Below are 18,920 nucleotides of genomic sequence, written 5' to 3' on the forward strand. Positions count from 1 at the left end.
TCGATAGGGGCTCTACAGTGGATTTAATTCACAGGCTGGCTTTAATTAACAAGCTCAAATAGAAGTCTCAAAGTCCCATGGAACTCAATCTTAGAACACAAAAATGTATTAGGAAAAAGGTAAACAGCAGCAATAAGAAAGTAAATTTATGTTGGAGAAAGTTTTCATTCCTCTTCTATTTTTATTTTACACTATACGGAACAGCTCCAAGTTCAGCTAGTCCTTTAGATGCAATTATTTTAGGGTTTGTAGCCGCACTTTTCGTTTTATTGTGAGTCTTATAAATTCCAATTAATCTGTCTGCAATCTCAAACATGTTGTTTCGCAGCGAGATGACGATAAATTGTGCATTTTTTGTTTGCTCCTGAAACAGAAGTTATTTGTATTAGTTCACAGTATTTTAGAAAGCTTCTCTCTTATATGATCCCTATATTCAGATCTTGGGAATTCTAGGTACATAAATAGTTCCCTTTAATCTACAGAGTATACAGATACACAGATCTCTCTATATATTTATTTTATATATAAGTATAGTTTTATTAAAGGCAGGTTATATGAAAGTGCCAATCACACAGCCTTCCTAGTGCCTGCACTTGGGGCTGGCCCAGCACAAGCCGAGCTTGGCTATCGCACCGTGGCGCTGCCAGGAACTTACGTCTAGGCTTCTCCCCTCCCCACAGTCTATTTCAGAGAATTTGATTAAATATATACATACACAAGATGGGCTATATTATCTTAGTTACCAGAATTATTTAAGCAAGGGTTACTTTAAAAAGGAAGAGGAAACCAAGCCTATTTCCATGTGCTGAGGGCAGGGGAAAGGAAGTGCTCTGTAAAAGAGCACAAGCCTTGAAGGACGCCAGTTTGTGACCTGTGGCAGAATGGGTCAACTAACAAAACATCCAACTTTGCTGCCGCGTTGAAAAGAAAAACACTTTGAGTCTTAGCTCCAGCAATAAGGGTGCAAGTCCCTGAATGTCCTGGGCCCCAGGGGCTCTCGGGATCACTAAGGCAGGGAGCAAGGGGAGCTGTGCGGGCGCCTGCGCAGCCCCCGGAGCTCCGGCTCTGGCAGCAGAGCCGGCCCGGCCAGGCTGTCGGCCCATGCGGCGCGCAAGGCTGGGCTGGGCGCTCGGCACTGTGCACCTGCAAACGCCTGAGGGGGCATCAAAAGCAGCACCCGGGACCTTTATACCCGCTCCAGGCAACACGTAGCCAAAAATGACTCACGGATTTATCACCATCTTCTCTCCTAATACCTTAACCCCTTCAAAATACAGGCTAAGGCTCTATGCGGAGCTATACTTGGCATTTCTTAAGAGCTAAACTATGCTAAATTTCACATTTAAATGTTAGTCGACACTGAAGTTGAAATTAAACTCTTTGCTCTACCAAACCACGTGTGTGCTGTGGGACTCAGCCTTGTGAAAATAAAGATACGGCAGAAGCAAAGTTTAAACTGATAGCTGTGGACAGACTGCTTTGAAGTGCTTCCCCAGTGTTAAATAGCTAGTCATAATCTTAAGCACTTGTAGGGCATTCCTAAAACTACCAATTTTGACTTATATCTTGGATAACTCTGAAGTTTAACTGTCTGAGAATAACATATTACTCTGAATTTTAAAATCTGCTGCAATTGTGTTATCACCTTGTATCTTCTGGCAGAGGAGAAAATATTTTTGAAAATGTAGAGTACAATGGTTACTACTAAATACTTACATAGATGTAAAACGCTACAATAGATACATTTTTGAAGTCAAGCGCCGCATCTATCTCATCCATAAAATAAAGCGGAGTCGGCTTGTAGTGGTGAAGAGCAAAAACTAGAGCCAGTGAACTAAGAGTCTTCTCTCCTCCTGATAAGTTGAATATCTTCTTCCAGCTTTTCTTTGGAGGTCGAACACTGCAAAAGTTTAGAGTTAAAATTCATTCATGATTAAACTAAATCTGTTGCAGTGGTAAGTTGGTCATGACAGAGGAGGGAATTCCTGAAAGACAGATGTGTCTGTGCTGCTTGTGACCTTTAGTCCTCAGCAAGTGGTGGGCAGCGAGCTAGACAGATGATTTCTGCTCGCTGTGGAACAACTCCCCAGCACACATCAGCTGTGCAATCAGCTCATGCTCGCGTGCCTGAGCTTGGACTACGGCAACACTCAGCTACTCCCTGCAGGGCCTGTAACAGTGAAGACCTGCTCTTTAATTATCTTTTGAGAGTGCTGACCCTACTCACATGTAATGAATATAATAAATTAGGATCTCTTATGACAGAGAATATTCTCCAGTTATCAACATGATTGACACGATTCCCTAGGCAGAATGAATTAACCCAGAGCCACGTGCTCCAGGTGTCCCTGCTGGAGCAGGGGGTTGGACTAGATGATCTCTAGAGGCCCCCTCCAACCTCAACCATTCTGGGATTCTGTGAACTTGGTTAATCAATGCTGGGAATAGGGAAACCCACGAAATGACTTCAAAGTTAAAGCCTTCTGGCTGCTGTTACTTATTTGTGTTCATAAGAGAAATAAATATCTCCATTAAACCACACTAAAAAGTGAGAGGCAGGCCTAGCTTGGTTAGCTGATGCTAAAAATACAATGATGAATTGTAAAATGCAAAGTATTTTGACAAACCTAAACATGATTCCCTCAGAGAAGGGATCTAGGCTGTCCACAAGTTCTAATTCAGCATCTCCTCCCAAAGTAAGCATCTGGTAGTTTTCCTTCAGCTTGTTTGTTATTACATTAAATCCGGCCATGAATTCGTTTAGCCTTTGTTTTCGGAGATCTTCAAAAGCCTGTCTGAAGTTGTCTCTCTCATTAGTGATGTCATCCAGCTCAGCCACATGTTTCAAGTACAGCTCTTCCTGGAAGAAAAAAAACAAAAGGGCAATTGAAGAAGCTGTCTCCTTAATGTCTATTATTGTCAGTTGCTTATACCATTTGAAATTCATTCTTCCCAGCATGGCTAACAGCTTTTTAAAAAAGAAAAAACAGCATGAGCAACAGAAAACCCTCTTATTTCTGTTTACTCCGAGCATGGGCTGCCACGGCCATCTCATTTAATGAAAGTTCTAGTTAAACAAGGGATGTCCGTCGTGGTGGGTCTGTGCTTACAGTTCCTGCAGCATCAGCCTCCAAAAGCTGCTTGTAGCTGCTGTGGGACACGTCAGAAACAGCCTACACGAGCACACAGTCCTGCTGGCTCTGCTGCCAACGCAGGTCCTTAACTTGCACTTACTTTACAAACAGCTAGAACTGATCTGCGATGCTACATAGTAGCATAGAGAGACACTGTCTTTATACTGTCAGGAATCTTCTTTTTCCTCTCCTTTTTTGGGGATTAAGTGAAACTGGGAAAGAAAACATGGAGCTGAGCAAGTTGTTTCTTATGCAACTAAGGTGTCCTTGGATGAGACTTTAGGCTGAGATTTAAGGAGCAGCTTGTTCTTTGGAAGCTTTATGGCTTACACAAAATTTCCTAGAGCCTCCCTGACCTTGGAGACAACACAGCTGGTACTTTAGGGAGGAACTTATTGGTGCAGGACAGACAAAGCTGCCCCAGAGAAAGATTCAGTGTCTGATTTTATGAGAGCTATCTAGAAGTACGAGTTTCTTAATTTCTAAGGGGGAAAATACTAAGGTTCTTCAGGAATCCAGTTATGACATGGCAAAAAAAATGCCTATATTGGTATGAGAGATGACTGTTAGAGCTGATGGAAAAATTCACTTTAAAATGAAAAATATCTATTAAATAGACTAATGTTACTGGAGTATTATGAGTAAAAAAAAATCCTAGTACTGTGTTTATGTGTCTAATTGAGACTGTAGTGACTAAAATGAAAACTGACAGATGAAAATTGTCTTCACCTCTCATCTGTGGTGCCCAATATAAAGGACCCGTATGTAGGCTCCTAGACACAACCTCCACCCTTTCAGCTGAACGAGAGCTAACGAGGAGCCAGGATGCGAACAGCAGCACAGCATGCGACAAGAAAGGGAAAATTCAAGGATTCCATTTCAGTTTCCAGGCCAAATAGAAAGAACCTGAGCAACAACAGGGCCACCTCCTCCTGGAATGCCTATAGATAAAGTCAGTTATTTTGGTCCCTTAGCTAAAGAGAGCAGTTTTACACACACTTCAAGGGTAGGATCTATGTGAGCAGCCACTTGAAAAACGCACAATTGAAAGGGTATTCATGTCTTTCAAAAGCAATTACTTTAATTCTACATATTAACAGATACAAGTAATGGAAAATAGTAAAGCTATATGAACAAAGCCTGCATTTGGGTGAAGGGAACATGCTGCTATTATGTCGACAAGACAGCAAATACTACATTAGCAAGATTTATGCTGCTACTACACACTACTAAGCTTACCTTCTTCTTGTACTCCAAAATAACACCAAGGTTGGGCTTCATTTCGTGACACTGGGCTTCCAGGAGAGCTATCTGTTTAATGATAACATCTGGATCTTTGATTGCCTCAAGCTCTTCTTGACTTAGGACTGGAAGTTCCTCAGGTGGCTTATCGTCTATGGAGTGCAGTGATAACTTTGATATCTAAAATGCAAAAACATTTGCTGAAGATCTTTAAAGATAACTAGTTATCATATTTCTAAAATAAACATTTTCTGTATTAGTATTGAACCTTCCAATCTCAAAACATTCATTGTTTCTTCACTAATTTGCTTCAGTCCAAATTTAATTTATCTCTTTAAAGATAAGTTCTGAGAAGGGCACCAAGCATCCTTTTCATCCTGATGTTCTGCTCCTGAAAGATATCTGCATGATTCTTCCAAAGGAGATAACTTATCCATAAGAGTCACAGTAGCCAAAGAAGTCACCTGCCTGTCACTGGTCTTGTAGAACTTAAACAATTTTATGTTTATTTCCACAAACCAGAAAAACAAATAATATCTACCACCATCATTGATTCTTCCCCTCTTCTCTTGGTTCTCTGAACTTAACTCATCTAAGGACCAAATAAAAATCAAGTTTCTGTGCAGATTGTTTTCAGAAGAATTAAAAGCCCTTCAGGGAGGCTGATCCAGACACGGCTTGGTCCTTGTTGAGCAGGACTAGAGCAGGCTTTGGCAGCCAGCCTGGACGCGACGGCTGTGGAATGGGGAGCAGCGAAGCTGACAGACACCTGTGTGCCCAGGGAGGCAGCGGCTCCTTCCCACTGCTTCTAAACTAACTTGCTGGGCTCCTTCACAGAGGCAGTCTCTGAACAGCAAAGGCTCCTCCTGGCCCCACAGGGTTCCTATGGACCTGCTTCCCTATAGAGCTAGAGAAAGACAATTTGAGGAAGCAGCTGGCGCACAGGATGGACATGGACATGTACATGGCACGTAGGATGTACTGGCATGGACAGGAGGGAGCATTTTCAGAGTAGTCACCTTGCTTCTTGGGCAAGGAATGACAAATGGTCATATCACCCAGCCTCATTTTTCCCTAGTCACGAGTAGGTACAAACGTGGTAAGAGATGCATAGAGAGGGCACAGGCGCAGCCTCTTGACTCTTACCTCTTTTTGCCAGTATTTAATCTTTGATTGGTGTGTAGAAATGTGGCCATTGATTTGTTCAATCTTAAGTCTTATGTTAAGAGCTTCCTTTTGAAGTGCATGTTCATTATCTTGAATAGCTGCTATCTCTTGGAGTAAACTGCGGTGTTCCTCCTGAACTTGTGGTAACGTCTCCTGTGCAGGAAAGTCACAAACACACGGTCATCACTTGCTTGTGAAATGTTTCCGCTTTCGTGGGTTATGTATTTGCTTCTGCTGTATCACCTGCATAATGAACTCTCCAGAGTTCGTAAGTACTGATGTCCCTGCCACCGCATCCAGTTTTTGCTTCATTTTTTAATTGTGCAATATATTGCAAGTTACAGAAAAGAATCTTTTCGGTTTTATCTTTGCATGAATTTTTGGAGAATGAGGAGCAGAACTTAGAAAAACTGAGCCTTAAATTATATAGAGTCAAACCTTTTAATGACAGTACTAACAGCTAATACGACCCCTTTCCATATTGCTAAACCTGGAATTTCTCATCCGCGATTAGGACAACTCTGGCACAACCGATGTTACCTACAAGGTAACATCGACCCACAGACCGCACCCCTCTGAAGATGTCCACTTACTTCAGCTTGCTTGCAGTTGTTCATAACCTCGGTAGCTTTCTCTTCTAGCGTAGTCAGCTCTTGCGTTAAGTCTTGAATTTCTTTCTCGTTATCTCCAATTTCCTTCTCGGTGCGTAGCATAGACTCTTCAGATTTTTTCAGGTTTCTGAATAGACATCAAGATGTTTACATGCCTCATGAGTGCGAAGACGACAAGATATAACAAAAAAGTACAATCCTACTCAAATATTGTTTGCTATCTGTTGATGGTCAAATAGTTAGTGCTTATTTACATATGATAAAACAAAGTCATTGCCTTTCCTAAACACATACTATTCAGAGTTAAATTTGTTCCTTTAGAAATAGTTTAGAAATTTCTTTCACGTATTCATTGCATACTGCTAGGCTGATAGAAAAAAATGCTTAAAATTTTCCTCCTTAGATAAAATTGGACCATTTAGTTTTGAACTGCTTCACTGCATGGCAGTAAGTGCAATTTCGAATCTATTCTGAAATATAATATTTCACTTATAGTCAGATATCAATTAAATGTGACCTTTATATTGGCTGTTAGAAATATTAACCTACAAGTCTTTGTATTTCCCTTTTCCTCTTTAATACAAACCTATTAAGACATGCCACTAAAAATTAAGATTTTTAACTCAACAGATTATAGCTATTGAGACTACTTAAGGCAAACACATCCTGCAGGCACCAGCATCAAGAGATGCAGTTATTTGAAAGTTGAAATGACTCTCCTTGATCAGGTCTCACTAAGCAAGCGATCTGGCTCTCTGATCTCTCTGCATTTAAAGCACTTTAATTAACAAAGATTACGGTTCCCAACATTTCCATCTAAATTTGCGGTAAATCAGTTTAGAGAAAAGGTTCCGACCTCCTCCCTGCAGCGCTGGGCCGCAGGGAGGGCAGTCAGCTCTGCCAGCCTGACACGTCCCCCGCGGAACGAGCGCTCCCGCTGCGGTGGGACGGGAGCAAAGGCAGGCGCAGCCCTCGCGCCGAGCGCGCCCTGCTCACCTGTCCGCGCTCTTCGCTGCCACCTGCGCCTTCGTGACAGCTGAGGCACATTCATCTAGGGCTTTGTTGATCTTATCGAGTTTGTCTTGCTGTGCTTTCAGTTTACTATTATTGATATCCATTATGAGATTATGCAGTCGTTTAACTTCACTTTCTACTTTGCCAGCTTTTTCAGCAACACAATCATAATCTGTTAATAAACAAATGGAGTAAGAAGTGTCATTGGGCCATCCCTAGGAACACTGGACTCTCTAGAATACATCAGATTTAAGTGATACAAATCTCTGCTGACTGGAAGTACTGCAAAATACTGCAAAGTTTCTTTATACTGTGAAAAATGTGTTTTTAACATGGCAAAAAGTACTACTCACATCTCTGTGATACTGTTATACAACCAAAACATATTTGGCATGAACTGTCAAAAATTAATTGGATTACTTAATGTATAGCAAGAACCTAAATGCACAAAATGGTATACAAGAAGTTATTCCAAACTCATTATTTTCATTAATTCTGAAGGAAAATACTCAGAGGAGTGCTCATTTTATTTCCTGAGCAAGAAATACAAGCAGTGAAGGGTTACCTTGCTAAGATACCACTTTCTTCAGGGAAACAATTATTTGAGCGCTCAGAGTAAAATAATTTCACGAAAAGAACTGGGGTACTATGTATAACAGTATATATGCATTCATTTTACAGAATAACAACCCTGTTATTATGCAGCAGTATTATTATACAGCAAACCACTTGACTTTAAAGTTTTTTCATTATCCTGTTATAAAGCCATAACAATTTGAACAAATACAGAAAATTATGAATTAACCTAATTGGAACATGAACTTGAATTGTCCAAAGAGGGTTCTGAGTCTTTTTCATGTCTAGGAGCATCTTCTACCCCCTCCCTTGGAAGCAAGGAGGTTCCAAAACACGATCAATGACAGTGGTGAAAGAACACAGCTGTAACCTTCATTCCTGTGCTAGGTGAAAGTTGTAGTCACATTCTCACATTTGTTTGCTATAATTTGTCCTCTACAACACTTACCTTTTTTAAAATTATTATGGACTTCTTCCAATTCTTTCTGTTTGTTTTTGTCTGGGGCAGCAGCAATTACATTGGCTTCAAATTCTTTAATTTGGGTTTTTAGATGAGTTTCTTGTTCAGATAAACTCTACAAAAGATACAACTGTGTTATAATCCCATAGTTTGGAAAGATCTTGGAATATGAACAAGGACATGCGAAGCTGAGGCTTTTTACTGAGAAGTTATCCTGCAGTTCAGTTATGGAGAAGCCAGAGATTGCTTCCATAATATGTTTGTTTACCTGGATGCTTGCTGTATACTTTTCTAAAGTATTTCTCATTTCGCGAATGTTTTGCTGCAGTTTTGCTATGTCATCTTCAAGTTGATTTTTCTCTTCTTCACACTGTTTTGCTCTTGTTGAATCCTTCTGCAGCTGAGATTCCATTTTAGTAACCTATACAAAAATGAGACGCAGTCATTTGCCTAGTGTCACCATTATACAATATACAGCAACATCTCATTCATGTGCTATACAGCCTACAGACTCTTAAAACACATGGAGAAAATAAAGACTTTGCTGTAGTTGGACAGAACATGCAGACTGATTGCTAAGAAGATTAATCATGACAATGAAAGACAAGAGGAGCAGGCACAAAAATAAGCTGAAGAATTCCCCTTAAAATAGCTAATAATGGAAAAATGGTTTCAAGGAAATAAAACTGGATTAAGCTAGAAATGCTTAGAGTCAGAATAATGAAGGCAGAATTCAAAACCACACAAACAAAAGCTTGAAGCAATTATACTATTGTGTATTGATTAGATTTGATACAAACAGCTGCAGGGTGGTTATTGTTTTTTGTGGTATTCTACTTGGGGAAGACAGGCTTTTGCAGGTAGCAACAGGTTAGGAGCCTGGATCTTGCAATTCGCCATCAAGAGAACAAGAACATGTTTCAGATCTGAGCCACTTATCTGCTCTTCCGTAATTAAAATGTGTTTAATAAGCCCAGATAAGAACACTTGTTCCACCTGGATGTGCCATTATGTCCTCAGCCAAAAATCAGAAAAGCTGAATTAGTTACTGATCTTTCTTGAGAGCCACAGTGTTTATCATGGGCCAAGCAGGAAACAGTATGTAAACATGCCTTGTGTAGAGAATAAATCACAAATAGATCTGAAGTCTGAAGATAGAACAGCAAAGTCCATTATTATACAATTTAATTATGAGCTAGTTTATATATTTTTGGCCCTTTTCAATTCTAAAGGCAATAAAACCCCCCTGTCCATGAAGATAAAAAGAGGGGCCTTCTATTATCACTGAATGTTTCTTTTTATGCCTACTGAGCAAAAGTAGAATAGGGTATAGCTGACTTTTTATGGTTAGTCCCAGAAGAGGTCTCCTGCAGAATCAAGTAAATCAACAGAATTTTGCACTTCTGATATTTACAATTATGAAGTTCTGTCCATAGTTACATTCCATTAATTCATAGTTGTTCTGTAAGATTTAGCTCCTCAATTGCACATCATAACCTTTTCTGCATTAATTTAGAATCTCCGAAACTTAAAGACAGGAAGGATAATGTCACCAAGAAAGATGATTTTACTTTGTAAAAAGTGCCTAGGTAAAGCTCTACACATTAGGTATTTTCTTAATCCATCTTCACCACAGAAAATGTAAAACTGATGCCTTAGTCTGCTCTTTTTTTCCTAAGTATGGAGCAGAGGAACGTATTCTAGCTAGCCTACAAAATCCTTTTTGAACTTTCGTGACACTAACACCTGTCTCGAGTGCGACAGAAGTGCAGGGAGTGCTCTGAAATGATCCAAGTCTTCAAGGAAGCTTTTCCTTCCTACTCTCCTATGACCAAAAACATTGTTTAAAAGACATAAGTAACGCTCAATTGCCAGATGCTTCATTTCTTCCCTGTCAGTTTAACAAACTGTGGAGAAATAAAATATACACTTTCTCAGAAGATATTTAAAAGTTCAATTCCTTAGTTATCTACAAGAGAGCCAAGCAGAAAGGCTAGAAGTGCAGCACTGCGGTAGCTCGCACATAGACATGACAAGAGTTCCATGGCAAACTCTCTAGGATTTATGAAGTGGTATTTTCTCTTGGCTAAGAAATTCAATTTTTAATTAAGGTTATTTACACTAACCTCCTCTTCTGAAACATCAGTTATGACTGAGGGTCCCATTCTTCCCTTCATTACTTTACCTCCACCACCAGTCATTGTTCCTAAAGTAGACGAGAATAAAACAGTTAGCATTCTAATGTTGATGTGATGGTATCTATAAAATAAAATGCTGAAAATAGAATTGCAAATTTGTACTTAAATACCTGACTGTTCTATGATTTGTCCTTGCAGTGTTACAACTCTCCATCTTTTCTCTCCTTGGAATGCTATTCTGATAGCCTGATCCATGTTGTTAGCTACTACGGTATCACGCAACGCAAAGTAAAAAGCCTGGCGCATCTGCTCATCTTTCACTTTCACCAAATCAAACAACCGTGGCATATTTTCAGGAGTTGGAATTTTTGTCATGTTTTTTTCCCATACAGCCATCTATGTTTAAAGAAAAAAAAAAAATGAATTAAGGCTTCTTGCAACAAGGACCAGGCTATTTTATTTTTCTAAGGTAAGTTAGGGCTTTAAAGTGAACTTAAGAGTTCCCCAGTGTAAGTGTTACTACATTTCTCTTCAGAATGGCAAATGACAGGAAAGCTTCCTTGGGGAATCTCTCTACTTACAGGATAACAAAACCCACCCAATAACTCATTGCTCCTCTTGCTCCCCAAACTTGCTGTTTACATTTCATACATTACAACTGCTAGATTACTAAGTTTGCTATTAAAAAAAAAATAATAATATAAAGATATAACAGATTAAAAGGCACATGAAACATTTGTGGTAATCACACAAGTATATAAAAAGATTTTTAAGTCTTAGTAAATAAACTTTATTGCTTGGCCATATCCCCATCTGATTGAGCTGTTTTCTAGTTTAGCTTTATCCATAGGCACAGCTACTGCACAGCTTAGAATAAACAAACAGAAGGTGTTTTCTCCAAAGTGCCAGCACTTACTTTGTCCAAGGCTATAAACGTGGCAACTCCAAATCCTGCTCTCTTCAAGAAAATCACACATTCCTGTGCAGTATCAATTGTATCAACAACGATGTAGTCTAAGGCACCACAGCAGGAGGAAATGGCAATGTCATACTTTTCATCAATAGCTCCTAAGTCTCCCTAGAAAGTGGGGTGAAGGTGGAGGAAGGGCAGAAATATCCTAATCAGCTTGACAACGTTTTGTCGTGGCATTAAGAGAAGGATAACTAAAGATTATTGCAACCACATTACTCTGGATAACTGAATCAGTCCCATTTATCAGTCACGTTGTGTTCTTTCATGTTCTTTACAACCTTTTCACTTCTACTGCAATTTACTTTCTGAAACAGAGATAATTCTTGAAGGAGGAAAAATAAAAGGGGAAAAATAAAAGAAGAAAACTGCAGTGTACAACCACACTACATTTACACTGATAGGCACAGACTGCCTAGTACTGAGGAAAAGAAAGTATGGAGAACTCCAGCTCAGCAGCACTTTTTCAGAATTGGAGAAGTTCCTTGGAAAAAACTGATAGCAGTATTTTTTCTCTGAAATAGTGGGGTTTTTTTGACAGTTATATTGCTCTTTGTTTTGATCAAGATGTAAGATAAAAAAAACAGCAAATAGACCACTGATAAAAACATTGTACAGTTGAGGACTATTTTTGTACATTTTGATGTACAAGGAACACTGTGTCACATACAGGCTGTGAGGCCATATGCTTGTATGCTGCATGGCAGTTCTACAAAGTGTGATGACACTGATTGATTCTACCTTTTGTAGCAGCAGAAAATAGAAAGCACCATTCCACCCGAGTGCTGTGGGGATACCCGTGGCCCTAATCAACAGCATCAGAATCACTACAACTGTCAGACACAGCTCAGGCTGGACTAATGCCTGGCCAGGCTACAACAACTTAGCTCCCTTGAAGACTGAGCCTACAAAAAAGATGCACTTTCTGATAGCCACTCTGCTTAGCCCTAAGTAAATATCAATTATTATTTCTTTTTTATTATTTATAAGAAGTCTACAGGATTGCTAACTGATCAAATTAATAGCACCAGGCAAGCGTGGAATTCTACCTTTCACTTAATTACAGTAACACTCTTCCAAAGTCCTATTCTGTCACCCATAAACTTTAAGAGTAAATATATAACAGTCTTTTAAAATTTACCAGTCTTCCATATATTCCTTGAATTCTTCCAGATTTCTTCTCCTGAAGTAGAGCCTCAAGCACTTTTCCTCGACTGCGACTTTGTGCTAAAGAACTTTTGGCTTCTTCTACTTTTTGACGTAGATTTCGAACAAGACTTTTAGCACCTGATTCTTCTCTTTCCAGTTTCTCAAACGCATTCTCCTTCTAACAGTTTGGAGGTGGCAGGAGGAGAAAAAAAAGTTATCGTAGGTTCAAAGAAACCTGCTACGTTCAGGGAGAGTCAGATACGTGATTGTGCAATTAATGAATCCAGACACTGAAAAGTAGAGGCAGCAAAATATTTACAAGTATCGATGGTGCGTTGATGCTGATTAGTATTAAACATAAACCAAAAAAGTGCACTTTCCTATAAATATGACAGCTTATGAACATGAACTTGGGCACCAGCTTATGACCAGGTATCAGATTTTTTTTTTTTTTTTGGCTTTGGGGAACGAGAGCCGAACAAGGAGAAATCCAAAGGTACACAGACACAGTCATGACATTTCTTTGGAAAAGCACACCTAGTTCAGGGGGAAAAAAGCACAGTGCACATTATGATGAAGTAACAGTGATATTATAATTGTATTTTATTGTCTTTTTTCTTACATGTTTCATTATATACTTCCTGATTCCCTTGCAGAGAACATGCAGGATTTAATTACAAGTGTCTAATGTCAACATTTGCTTAACCAAAATCTGTTTGAAATAAAATACTTTAATCAACAAATTTTAGTTTTTAAATGCTGTTTCACTGGAGACAGTTTTTCTATTTATTTGCGCCGTGATTGCTGCTAAAACAAGGAGTGGAACTTTGCGTATTGCAAGATTGTGTCATACTCAAAGAAACAAAGTGTGAAACTTAGGTCTTACCTCCTTTAATTCCTGTTCAGCTTGGGGTAGTTTTTCACGTATATCTTTGATAGTGACCTTCCTTTGCTTAAGCGTTTCCGACGTGCCCTGCAGAGCCTCCTTTGCCTCATTCAGCTGAGCTACTGCAGTATTGTAGCGGCTGAGATAGATATCAAGCTCGGCCTGGGCTACCTCCATCTTCGAACGTGCTTCATTCACTGTTTTGTTAAACTCCATTAGCTCTTTCTCTTTGTCCTGCAAAAATGGGCAACATAGTGTAATTAAAAATTAGAAAGTTAAAGGGCATTCAAATAATGGAAAAGTGTAAAATTATTTAATATACACTTACGAATAACATACTTGATAACACATCAAAGGAAACAACCTAATGAAAAAAAACTAGCTCTTTTTGATTATAAATTCTCAAAATGAAACTTCCAATTAGCCTCCAATGAACTAATATCTGAAACTGTTTGACTGTCACATAAAACAGTATTTTGCAGTTATCTTGTGATCACTGAGCTGCTCAGTGTAAAACCTATACGTTAGCTGCATATTAACTGTATGAAGCCAAATAATTTCAAACCTCTTTCTCTTTTTGAAGTCCTTGTGTTTCTTTTTTAAGGTTATCCATAACGTGTTTTAGCTGCTGTTCTTCATTCTCTTTCTCCTTTTGAAGCTCCTCTTTCTTAGCTGTTGCTTCGCGGATAGTTTTTTCACTATTGGAAGGTATACCCCTCAGTTCTTCTGCCTACATACATGAAGTAGAAATTTTAATTTCCTCCTCCACTGAAATGAAACAGTTTTGCCTCTTCTTTAAATTCTGCCTTCAAATAGTTTGTCTATTATTCCCAGCTATTAAGTGGAAAGGGAAGATGACATCAGGACAGTGGTGAGGAAGTGCGTATGTGTGTGTATCTAGTAAAATATACTCAAGTTAATTAATGTAAATCTAATAAAAATACATTTTAAAGAGTAATAATTCTCAAACATGGCAAAAAAGATCCCTTGCAAGCCATGAGACCACTCAAAAGAACTGAAAAGCCACAGGAGAGCTTCTAGCTTTGTCTTCATCTCAGAAAGAATCTAGTACTGCTGGCACACGGTCTCTACAGTAAGATGTAGAATGAACAATGATTTGAAGAAGAATAAGGCACTACATCAGTAAGTGATTTGCAAACCAAAACCCTTTGATACCAGGCCATTTTCCAGATGCTTTAAATAACAGAAAATACCCAGTCAAAGGAAAATTAAACACACTTCAGGTTTTCTTTGTTGCACAAAGCAGAACTTGTCTGCTGCTATTCTTATCCATGTGCACAAATATGTTCTCATCTAGCTCAACCAACTACACATCTTTGAAAATAGAAAGTTTCAGTTCACACTACCTTTTCTTTGTCCTTTTGAAGTTGCTTCTGAAGTTTTTTAGCCTTACTTTTGGCGTGTTTTAATTTTTCCCTTACTTTAACATCCTCCAAATCCAACTGAGTAAATTTTTCTTTATTTTCTTCTACGAACTTCGTAATTTTATTGAGTTTTCTAAAGGAGAAAAAGAATCATCAAATTTATAGCTCATAAGATAATTTCCATAGAACCTTTAACATGTAGAATTTTTAAAACAGCACTATTCGCTTTATAACATTCACATCCAACTTTTACTATGTTCATAGTATTTTCTCAGGGCATTGATGCTACAAAAGAAGTCAAAGAAGAAAGCAATGCTAACCATGCTTTCAGAAATTACACAATTCAGAAATGTATTTTCTTTGATTTCATTTAGAATTTACAAATCTGACAACTAACTTCTCAGTCTCAGAGGATAAGGTTGATACTGTAGTGAGACTGAAGATTTGACACTAAAATACAGAAAAATCGATTTTAGAGAGATATTATTTATGGCTACAGAATGACAAGGAAGCTGGAGAAAAATACCTGATATTGAAGTAAATAAGCATCACAGGCATATATAGATAAAAACCTGAAACGATCTCCCAATTATTTTTTGTACGCTCAGTATAAAAAAGTATACATTTAAATTTGATGAGAAATAATAAGTTTTTGTATTAATTGTGGATTTCATTCATACTCCGAGATTACTCGAACCAACTGGCAATACCAAATCGTACAAATAAAAATGTACTTATTTATTTTTATGCCTTTTATACTCAAGGCAACCCTGCTCATTGTTCACATTTTTGGTGGAAAGACAAGTAAAAAAATAACATACCATAAATATTTTATTTGTGCGATCATTACTCTATGTAGCTTGTATGTACTTCTGCTTTCTAAGATGGTGCTTTTTTGCTAGAAATAGAATTACCACAGCTTGTTCTGAAAGTCACAGTAAGTCTAAAAGCTACCATGTTCTCAAACTATTGAGGAAGCTGGCATTCCATGGAGATAATCATCCACAGGAAACTAGACACACCAGCAAGAAAAAGACAAGGTAAGAGCAGTCACTCGGCCTTCCGCTTTCCAAAGCCAGAAGCGCCCATTTGGATCACTGCTAATATAGACAGAACGCTGCCGGGGACCTCAGGGAAGAGTCACGGCAGAAATTACCCTGCCTGTGCTCGCCGAAACGCAGAACGTAAATACTACCATAAATAATACATTCTCTCAGCTTACAAATCTGTAGAGTACTTACTTTTCAAGTTCTTTTAATGCTTTATTCTTCGTTTTCATTTCATCTGCAAGTTTGGTGCTCTTCTCATTAATATCTTTTGTTTCTTCATGAATCTTTTCTTTCTGTACTTCCAGCTTGTTTATTCGCTTCTGTAGATCATAGCTAGACAAAAATTTATAGAAAGGTTACAAAAACCCACCTTTTTCTAAAGCTGAAAATTTTAGTATGTTGCTGACAATCTTAGAATAGCAAAGTGATCACAAAAAAATCTTAAAATCTAATATCTACTATTGAGTAGCCTTGGCAATTTAATGCAAAGAGCAAGGAAAACACTTTTGACACTTCAGGCAAAAATAATCTTTAAGTAATCTAGTTTCTCTTTGCCTATAAAGCTGTGAGAAGTTTATCTGGCAGACTGCTTCACACTGTAAAAGCTGGCAAGCAGTTTTATTTTATCTTTTTATTTAATGGTCTGTTGTTATTTTAAATGTTTAATTTCATGTTCAGAACAATTGAAACAAATCACTAGCCATCTACTATTCAGTTAAAGAGTGATAAAATCATTAAGAAAACAGTACTTCTAATTAGCAGATACAGAAGAAAAGAGGCTAGCACCAATGCCAAATCAAAACTGCAGAAAAGTACTTACATGTAGTATTGAGAAATATGATTCTTTTCTTTAAACATTTTGTTTTCCAAAGAAAGAAATTCAATGGCTTTATTCCTGTCTGCTTCTAAGGCATCCTTCTCTTTTTCCACCATTTTAGCTCTGTTTAGCTGGACAAAATAAGAGAGTGAGAGTTGACTTTCCTGTTAGTATTACAGAGTAACAAACCACCTGAAAAACAAACATCCTCTGGGAAGGTACCATTCCCCAGTTAACTCTCCATGGCATTTTTCCCCTTGCAAGCTTCCAGAAACAAGAGATCACCATTTTCCAAACTATAAACTACACTACTGAAAAGGGATCTTATAGAGACCAGGAACAGTTAAGGCAAACCAAGGAAAACGTAGGTAAGCAGTAAAGAAAAATTACATATAGACCACCTGTGCATGTTATCTTCTACATGGTTCAACATTTTCACTAGCCCCTTTCAAGATAATTCCTGTGATTACACTTCTTCCATTACCACACAACAAAATCTAGTATCATGAAAGGCCTTTTTCCTTTTAAGTTTTAAAGTCTGCAACATATTACGTATGTAATACAGAAACATCAAATACGACCTTGGAAGAACTCTTCACAGCACATTATGCTTTTATTTATGAAAGTAGTAAAATATCAATAGATCAGGTAATTCAAGTTACAACTGACCTGTGTTTTTAAGTCTCTTTATGAGTCTCCTTAAACATGGCTTTTGTGTTCCTAACCATGCAATCCTCCCTCCCTCCTTTACTCCCCCCTCCAGCTTTACGAGCATCTTAAGAAGAGTGACTGATGCTGAGCGTCCCTTTCTTTCATAAATGAAGGAATCATCATATTACCTTTTCACTTCATTTCCAATAAGATCTTCAAGTGACAAGGTTCAAAAAACAGTCTTATTTTTTATAATATAAGTTTATTTACAAGTGCATGGAAATTTCCAACTGAAAATACCTGCCCGACTTGAAGATCATAGTTCTAAGAAGTGTTTTGTAAACAGGGCTGTTACTTAATTTAAATAATAATAATGAAAACAGTGGGTTTTGGCAATGCAGTATTACATTCACAAGCATAACAAAGGAAGAAGAAAAGTTGTTTGCCTGTATCCTACTACCACGTCAGTGACATAGTATTAATTCCCCTAAAAGCTTTTGACCTGGGTATACAATAAATGGGTATGCAAGGTTTGTGAAAGAAAGTGATTTGTAAAGTAAACATTTATGAGTGTTTTCCACTAGGCCACAAGTTGCTTTAAAATCATCGTCTTGTCAGAATGGGATCTAAACTACCGATAGTTGCATGTTACAGACTTTTTGGTTGCCTTTTTCTAGTTGTTGTGTAAAGGTCATCAAATAGTGCAAAGCTTTTTGAAAGATTTCTGTTTTCCAGACTCCTTGACACTGTACCAAAGCTAACACTAACTCTCTACATACCCAAACAGATATAATCCCCCCTAGCAATAGGGTGTAATAAACTCAAAATTTCTCTGTACTATTAAAGCAAGTCATTCTTGTAGAAAAATGCTTATTCTCTTACCAGATATGTGAAACAAGTCATTACATTTTTCTAAAATAAAATAAAATCCAGTAATGCTGCAAGTTACTTTTCAATCAAACAATTCCTGAGACTCACCTTTTCTCCTCTCTTCTCATTTAAAATCTCTACTCTGCGACATAGTGTTTGAATAGGATCTTTTAGTCGTGCAGATCCTATTAGGTCTTCTAAGTATTCAAGCATACCTTCATCATGTTCAGTCTGGCCTTTTGGTTTCATCATTGCAATCTGTTCAACTTCACCCTTAAAAAAAGAGTGTCATTAAAACTGTGTTTCTCCAATGAACAAATTTTTTCCCCCTCCGAGGAAAAGTTTCCTTAAAAAGTGCAAATATCTTGCACTTGCAAAATGGAATGCAGGCATGTGGCCACATTCAAGTATTATTTAATAATAATAATAATAATGCAATAATCAAATCTGACTAATCAAAGGAGCACTGTATTTGGGGCAACAAAGACCAAAGCTAATAGTAAATTCCTCCGAAGCGTACATGGTGATGACCTGCAAGAAAAATGGCATCTCTTCTGAAGACCACCATCAGGTCTAAACTTTGCTTCCTTTCTCTAAAGATTCAGAATGTATTTTCCCAATCTTAGAAAGAAGAGGAGAATGAAGCATGCCCTTTAGATCATTTAGAACCTTACAGTCTTAAATTAGCTTAATCTAGAGGGGGGAAAAAAAAAAAAAAAAAAAAAAACCCTGGAGGTTCTTTTTATAAAATGGAAGACTCTCAAAAATCATGTCTGATGGATGAAATTGGCCAGTTCATAG

The 18,920-nt window shown here is 38.0% G+C and overlaps 1 protein-coding gene across 1 annotated transcript in view; it reads right to left on the bottom strand.

Annotated features, from left to right (window-relative positions):
• Nucleotides 1–18,920, bottom strand: part of SMC4 (structural maintenance of chromosomes 4) — a 37,378-nt gene continuing 18,458 nt past the window's right edge. The window contains exons 6-24 of the mRNA XM_088530452.1: nucleotides 18,222–18,392; nucleotides 16,602–16,723; nucleotides 15,974–16,114; nucleotides 14,715–14,865; nucleotides 13,913–14,077; nucleotides 13,348–13,581; nucleotides 12,454–12,639; nucleotides 11,259–11,420; nucleotides 10,513–10,738; nucleotides 10,331–10,410; nucleotides 8,473–8,625; nucleotides 8,193–8,319; nucleotides 7,151–7,340; nucleotides 6,137–6,281; nucleotides 5,523–5,696; nucleotides 4,374–4,556; nucleotides 2,628–2,860; nucleotides 1,717–1,900; nucleotides 1–364 (exon numbers count right to left, since the gene is read on the bottom strand). Of these exons, the coding sequence (XP_088386578.1) occupies nucleotides 182–364; nucleotides 1,717–1,900; nucleotides 2,628–2,860; nucleotides 4,374–4,556; nucleotides 5,523–5,696; nucleotides 6,137–6,281; nucleotides 7,151–7,340; nucleotides 8,193–8,319; nucleotides 8,473–8,625; nucleotides 10,331–10,410; nucleotides 10,513–10,738; nucleotides 11,259–11,420; nucleotides 12,454–12,639; nucleotides 13,348–13,581; nucleotides 13,913–14,077; nucleotides 14,715–14,865; nucleotides 15,974–16,114; nucleotides 16,602–16,723; nucleotides 18,222–18,392 (3,210 nt within the window). The 3' untranslated portion in view covers nucleotides 1–181. The remainder of the gene's footprint in view (nucleotides 365–1,716; nucleotides 1,901–2,627; nucleotides 2,861–4,373; nucleotides 4,557–5,522; nucleotides 5,697–6,136; nucleotides 6,282–7,150; nucleotides 7,341–8,192; nucleotides 8,320–8,472; nucleotides 8,626–10,330; nucleotides 10,411–10,512; nucleotides 10,739–11,258; nucleotides 11,421–12,453; nucleotides 12,640–13,347; nucleotides 13,582–13,912; nucleotides 14,078–14,714; nucleotides 14,866–15,973; nucleotides 16,115–16,601; nucleotides 16,724–18,221; nucleotides 18,393–18,920) is intronic.

Source organism: Tinamus guttatus, unplaced genomic scaffold (assembly GCF_059628265.1).
Source record: "Tinamus guttatus ecotype Peru unplaced genomic scaffold, ASM5962826v1 Tinamus_guttatus_pri_ptg000376l, whole genome shotgun sequence".
NCBI classification, from domain to species: domain Eukaryota; kingdom Metazoa; phylum Chordata; class Aves; order Tinamiformes; family Tinamidae; genus Tinamus; species Tinamus guttatus.